General features: G+C 48.1%; 3 protein-coding genes across 3 annotated transcripts; 2 read left to right on the top strand and 1 right to left on the bottom strand.

The window, feature by feature from the left end:
* The first annotated feature begins 223 nt into the window (after positions 1–223).
* LOC120904122 (signal peptidase complex subunit 3) lies at positions 224–1390 on the top strand. The gene is made up of 4 exons (XM_040313901.1): positions 224–347; positions 417–644; positions 768–1034; positions 1096–1390. The coding sequence occupies exons 2-4, from the start codon at positions 502–504 to the stop codon at positions 1223–1225; spliced, it is 540 nt and encodes a 179-aa protein (XP_040169835.1). The 5' UTR covers positions 224–347; positions 417–501; the 3' UTR covers positions 1226–1390.
* Positions 1391–2696: 1306 nt separating this feature from the next.
* Positions 2697–4307, top strand: LOC120902790 (methylglutaconyl-CoA hydratase, mitochondrial). The gene has a single exon (XM_040311789.1). The coding sequence runs from the start codon at positions 3079–3081 to the stop codon at positions 4036–4038; it is 960 nt and encodes a 319-aa protein (XP_040167723.1). The 5' UTR covers positions 2697–3078; the 3' UTR covers positions 4039–4307.
* LOC120902791 (phosphomannomutase) lies at positions 4126–5277 on the bottom strand. The gene is made up of 2 exons (XM_040311790.1): positions 4263–5277; positions 4126–4227 (listed from the first exon to the last, which is right to left on the bottom strand). The coding sequence occupies exon 1, from the start codon at positions 5096–5098 to the stop codon at positions 4340–4342; it is 759 nt and encodes a 252-aa protein (XP_040167724.1). The 5' UTR covers positions 5099–5277; the 3' UTR covers positions 4126–4227; positions 4263–4339.
* Positions 5278–6711: the final 1434 nt, after the last annotated feature.

Below are 6711 nucleotides of genomic sequence, written 5' to 3'. Positions count from 1 at the left end.
CAATTAACAAACGAAATTGAATTCTTCCTTCGCTCAGCTATTTAGTTACACGTGTGTTAAACTATTTATCCAATTAGCTAATTATGATTTTAATGCAAACATCAGCAAAATCCTACTTTATTTCAATTTTTGTTTTGTGTAATCGTAACGGTCAATGTTTGAATCAACTTCTCAACTCCGTCCTATCAACGTGCCTCCGAGCTGTCACTTGCGCGTTTGAAAACGTGTCAATTTTCCAGCCTCTGTTTATACTCGACTCTCCTGGGTCCAGTTCTGTGCCGCGACAGCCGACAGCCGATAGCAGCGATCCGCGACATCAACAACTGTTTCGTACCCTTCGTTATCAGGTAAAATCAATGCAAATTCTAGGGGAAATCGGTGTGAAAGTAATTGCCAACCCTTTCTCCCACGAGCAGCTCAAGTATCCTTCCACCACCGGGTGCGTTCGGGGTGTACTTTTCTCATACGAAAGAGCGACGGCGGGACACACCAGCACACAAGATGCATACCGTAATGACCCGCGGTAACGCTATTCTAGCGTACTCGCTAAGCGTACTGTCCGTGCTTACGTTTTGCTGCTTTGCTTCCACGTTCTTCTACGACTACCGCACGGAAGCGCGAATCAACACGGTGAAGGTGCTGGTGTAAGTATTTCCACGGACTAGCCGAACCCCCCCCCCAATGCCGGCTTCGTTCACCACCTCCCCTTCCCCGAGTGCTCATACACGAAAGCCACGTAATCAAAACAATCGCCCGTGCACTTGCAGCAAAAATGTGCCAGATTTCAGCGCTTCGCGGGAGAAGAACGATCTCGGCTTCATCACGTTCGATCTCGGCACCGATCTGAACCCGCTGTTCAACTGGAACGTGAAGCAGCTGTTCCTGTACCTGACGGCCGAGTACACCACGGAGCAGAACGCCCTCAACCAGGTGGTGCTGTGGGACAAGATCATTCTGCGGGGCGAGAACGCCAACCTGGACTTCAAGAACATGAACACGAAGTATTACTTCTGGGATGATGGCAATGGCTTGAAGTAAGTGGAAAGTCGAGCATTTGGGGAATTGGAGCAATAACACCGGGAATTTGTTTTTCAGGGGACACCGGAACGTGACGCTTACGCTATCGTGGAACATCATCCCGAATGCCGGACTGTTGCCGAGCGTGTTTGCCCACGGGCAGCACTCGTTCAAGTTCCCCGAGGCTTACATCGAGTCGCCGGTCTAGTCTGACGGTCGCCGGTAGCCCCTTGTGTGTGCCCACACTTTTCCTCTTCTTTCCATCTAAGAGTGTAACTGTACTGTCCGAAACCATTTTGTATTAGAGCAAATGGGTGAGTGAAAAGAAAAAAATAAATATTGAAAATAATGTGGAAAAAATCACTAAAAAAAAACCATACGAGGTGTGATGATGTGATTCGCCCTGTTGCTACCGCCAGCAGGTATCAGCATCGATACGCAACTCTGGTTGTTTCCATCGAAGCTAGATGTAATTCATCGACGTTCGTCAGTAGCTTCATCAGCCACATCAGCAGGCTTCAGGTATGTGGTACACAAACCCCGCTTAGGTAAACGAAACATGAACAATAATCAACATATCGTTCACAAGCAGCAATGCAATTCAAACGTCTTTAACGAATGATTTCATTGATAAGGGATCTACTCTTTCACCATGTTTCTTCCGAAAATCTTTAAACATCTCTTAAAACCTATCACTTTAAAAGAGAGAATTTTTGGAGGACGATAAGTTGGAATGTTTCTTTTCCTTTTTTATGACCTTATAGCTCATGGTAATATTTACCGATGTAGTGTTATAAATATGAATTATCGTTGTTAATCATTGGCGCCACCACTGAAGATATTACTAAAAATCATGAACTGGTTTGCTTAGTAAAGTATTTTTGGTCCAAGGATATGGCTTTAATGATTTTCGCCGATGGAAAGCAACGGCTAAGAGAAAACTAACAATTGACCAAAAACTAAAATTTCTTATTACAGTGGAGCGCCGCTTAAAGGGTTTCCCATGATTTATTGGTTGGTTCCCATCCATTTTTGGAGGGTTCCCATATTTTTTTGGTGCGTCCCAACGATTTGTTGGTCGTTTCCCAGGTTTTTTTTGGTCCAATTGTATTGATATCCAATCGAAAAATACCAATAAATCATGGGAACGAACCGAAAATCTATGGGATACGACTAAACATCGTGGGAACGCACCAAAAAATCATGGGAACTGACCAATAAATCGTGTGAAACCCTGTATCCGGGCTCATCGGGACTCGAACTCGCCCGGGTATGCGATTAACACGGACAATGAGTGAAATATTATATTTAATTACAAATTCTTGTTTTTTTTAAATTTATTTGTGTTTTGGTTAAAAAAAACCAGGTCTTATTACCTTTATGTTTTTCCAATGAGAATATTTGAAATTTGCCATGAATTGGTGTGTTTTTTTAAATGCCAATGTGCTCTGATAAGCATAATAATCTTTAAACATTTAAAAGAAACCTCCACAACCAACTCATCCTTCCAGCCTAATTTTTTTAGTTTTTCATTTAAAAAAATAGATTTTTATACAGATTTTATCGAGTTTGACTTCACTGCTCTATATGCTTTCCAACCTGCGCCAAACGATTTTGAAACATTCCACTGACTTAGAGCACGAGGCAATTAATTAATTAAACTTGTTCCACAAATCCACGTACAATTTAAAATTTGCCCTTTCAACAAAAGCGTCAACTGGCTTTGCTTGAAACTGCCGCTACGCAACGAATTTGCTTGCCACCAGCCCAGTCTTCTCCAGCTGTTCAAACGTAGCTGGCTTAAAAGCTCCCGATTTGTTTTGATCGTGACCCCCCTCCTCTTGTCCATCCTTGTCCCATCCTGTTCCCAACACAACCCCTTTCACGCAATTTCTTATGTAACGTCGACAACAGAAGCGCCTACAACGCACACAAACACGCACGGTGGTTGGCGTTGACACATTCGGGTTTCCCTTTCACTCCAAAAAACGCGACCGAACAAAACGGACTCAAAAGACTGTTGCTTATTTAGTGCGTGCGTGTGTTTAGTTCCTCTCTAAAATGCTTCCCACGGGCGCATCGTTCGTGACACGCTTGGTGAAGCGCGGACTGGTAAGCGCGCACGGTTTGCGCACGGTCACAACGACAGCGCGCCACTGGCAGTGCGACGCCGGACACGGGCAGCGAGCGCAGACGGCCGGGTCCGACGTTTCCCCCAACCAGGAGCTCCAGCTGACGTACCTCACCGAGGAGGACAAGCAGGGCATAGCGGTGCTCGGGCTGAACCGCCCGAAAGCGCGCAACTCGTTCAGCAAATCGCTCGTGCACCACCTGCTCGACGCGATCGAGGTGCTGGCGCACGACAAGAACGTGCGCGTCGTGATCCTGCGCAGCCTGGTGCCGGGGATATTCTGTGCCGGGGCGGACCTGAAGGAGCGGGCCACCTTCACCCCGCAGGAGGTGAGCCGGTTCGTGTCGAAGCTGCGCCAAATGATGGTCAACATCGAGCAGATGCCCACGCCGGTCGTGGCGGCGATCGATGGCGCTGCGCTGGGCGGTGGGCTCGAGATGGCGCTCGCCTGCGATATGCGCGTGGTCGCGACGAACGCCAAGCTGGGCCTGGTGGAAACGAAACTCGGCATCATCCCGGGTGCCGGCGGTACCCAGCGTCTGCCGCGCATCCTCAACCCGGCCGTGGCGAAGGAGCTGATCTTCACGGCGCGCCAGTTCAGCGGTGAGGAAGCGAAAGCACTCGGCATTGTGAACCATGCCGTGCAGCCGAACGATACTGGCGATGCGGCGTACCAGCGCGCACTGCAGCTGGCGATGGAGATCGTGCCGAACGGGCCGGTCGGCGTGCGGATGGCCAAGAAGGCGATCGATAAGGGGCTGCAGGTCGACCTCGGGACGGGGTACGCGATCGAGGAGGCTTGCTACGCGCAGGTCATACCGACCAAGGACCGGCTGGAGGGGTTGCGCGCGTTCGCCGAGAAGCGGAAGCCCAACTTCATCGGGGAGTAGTGGGCGGCGCGCGGGCACGAACAAACCACCTCAGGCAAGGAGAGAGAGAGAGAGGAGCGAAAGCAGTAGGGTATAACCAACTCTCTCTGTGATAGATTGAAAGTGCATTTAAATTCCATTTTTTTTTCGTTTTTTGTTTCGTCGTGGACCCTATTTTTTCTGTCCTCAGCGTTTACAAATGACTCAGACAGTTCTTTCCCTCTCTTAAGTAGTAAGACAACCACGATGTGTCCCGAATGTCGAATAAAAACCCCGCTAAAAAGTCAAAACCGCGCGCGTCTCATCATTTTTCGTTCCATTTTCACAGCTTCAGCAGCTCCGCCAGCTGCCGGCGCGTATCGTCCGGCGACTCCACCCGGTGGCCGATCGTGTCCGGGTGGCTGTAAATCTCGTAATCGTTCCCGCCCGGGCTCGTCTTGTCGCCGAAGAAGTGTACCGCGCGGAACGGTTTCGCCCGCTTCGCGATGTGCCGCAGGCAGAACGTTTTGTCCCACCCGGTCGGAAAGACGTCGAAGCTGATCTGCCCCCCAATGCTGTACGTGAGGTCGACCTCCGCGAACTCGGCCCGCAGCCGGTCGATCATGCGCTGGCGCACCTGGTGCGTCTGGTCGTACGCGTAGAACGCTTGCCGCTCCGCCGTCGAGCAGTTGCGCCCGATCGGGCTCACGTTCAGCATGCCGTTGCGGAACTCGACGAACGTGCCGCGCTTGATCGGCAGCTCCAGATCGGCGATGTAGTGCAGGCAGTAGTTGATGAAGCGCTTCAGCACGTCCTCCCCGAGCTGCTGGCTGATGGACATCTTGCCCACCTCCCGGCCGGCCTCGTACTGTACCAGCCCGTTCTCGGGGAACACGTAGTCGAACTTGTGCAGAAACTCCTGCCCATTGAGCTGCTCGCACATTTTCTCCAGATCGGAACCGCCCACCACGCCGAGGGTGGCCCGCGGCAGAACGCTTTGATACAGGAACTCCTTCATCTCCTCCGTGATGGATTGGCGCGGCGCCGTGAGCGTTCCATCGACGTCGAACAGGAGCAACAGCTCGTCCCGGGCAAGATCCATTTGGCCGCAGCAAGGGGGTTTCTGTGTTTTATCGGTATCTCTACACTGCACAACAGGTGAACGGGTAATGATTCAGTGGGGCAGCGCCCAACAGAAAACAGCGGCTACGGCCGCAATTGGTAAAAACAAATGTAAACATTTGCCGGCTGCTGTCAGCTGTAACACAACGTAAACAATCTCTACGTGGAAGGGAAAGCCAGAGTGGCCAGATTAATTTTGCGGTTTTCGGTGGGCGCATCAAAATTTTATCGGTAGTTTTCGGTAGATTAAGATTATTTCAGTAGTTTTCGGTAGGCTTTGAAGTGTTGAGCGGGGGGGGGTAGGGAATTTAACCCAACAAATGATTGGGACGCTCTAGCAGCAATCGAACGCGATATCGAACATGAAAAATATATGGGATTTTACATGTTCGATGTGATAACCCACAAATCGAACATGTGAAGTCCTATACATTTTTCATGTTCGATGTCGTGTTCTATTGCTGCTAGAGCGCCGGGTTACATTATCTATCCAATTGCATATAAAATTTTATCAGCGCGTTCGACTTCATGAAGTGCAGACACGGGCATTAGTTGTCTCTGTTGATGTTCTGGTTCTAGTTGCTAGTGATTTCCATATAGAGTTTAATACATTTGGGAGAAATGGTAATATGACTTTTTGGTCAGTATTACGAAAAAATCTGTGATTTTCGGTAGGATAAAAATCGGTAGGAAATACCTTGTACCGATGTCATGCATTTAAAAGCTATAAAGTTCCACCAAGTTCGGTACGCTTTCTTCACAAGCCTTCAAGTTCCATCATGAACCATACACATCAGGCTAAACAGCCGCAAGGTTCCAAAGAGTACCGAGTGCTAGTTAAAACGCGCCATATTTCCGCAAAGTACTTCTTTTCTCTTAATTAGCAACAAAGTACGACATTGGAACGATTTTTTGTTAAACAGCCTCTAATCAGCTATAGAGTTCGAGCTGATTGTTTGGGAAAGACTGACGCCGTCAAACATCTCATTGCTGCTGCACAAGTTAGATAAGTCAAATTAATATTGAATCAAATGATTGTGATGTTTAGTAAACTATGAGAAATTATTAGAAATTAAAGAGCTTTTAGAGTTTTAAAACAAACATGCACATAACAAAACACAAATCGTGTTGTTTATTTCATTGATGACGCCTTGCTTGAAAATAAAACGCAAAGAAAAATAATCCCCTGGCACCATGGCATAAGGAGGCTGCTTAAACGCTATTGGAAAGACCCTCCTGGAACTTTGATGCTGCTTAACTACAGAAAAAGGCAAATTCAAGCAGTGATCTTTAGCGTGCCAAAATGCAAAGCAAATTTGGCTGTTTGGGCAATTTCCTATACACTTACAATTTTGCCATAGTGAATCTTTGTAACGTATTTTAAAGCAAATTTAAATAAGTAGTGACAATATCTCAACCGTTAAACCGCCAATACAACTCTCTGCTTGTTCCGCATTCCATGTATTGAACACGCTCCCACTTTACCCCAGGATTAATTTACATGACACTAACAATAGGGCCAATAGGGCTGTTCTAACCCTACCCCAACGTGTTTGAAGCGTGTTTGAATCTACGACCCGCCACTCACAAGAT

Source organism: Anopheles arabiensis, chromosome 3 (genome assembly GCF_016920715.1).
Source record: "Anopheles arabiensis isolate DONGOLA chromosome 3, AaraD3, whole genome shotgun sequence".
Lineage (NCBI taxonomy): Eukaryota > Metazoa > Arthropoda > Insecta > Diptera > Culicidae > Anopheles > Anopheles arabiensis.
Note: the sequence above shows the minus strand (reverse complement) of the source record. Positions and strands in the feature narration are given on the sequence as shown.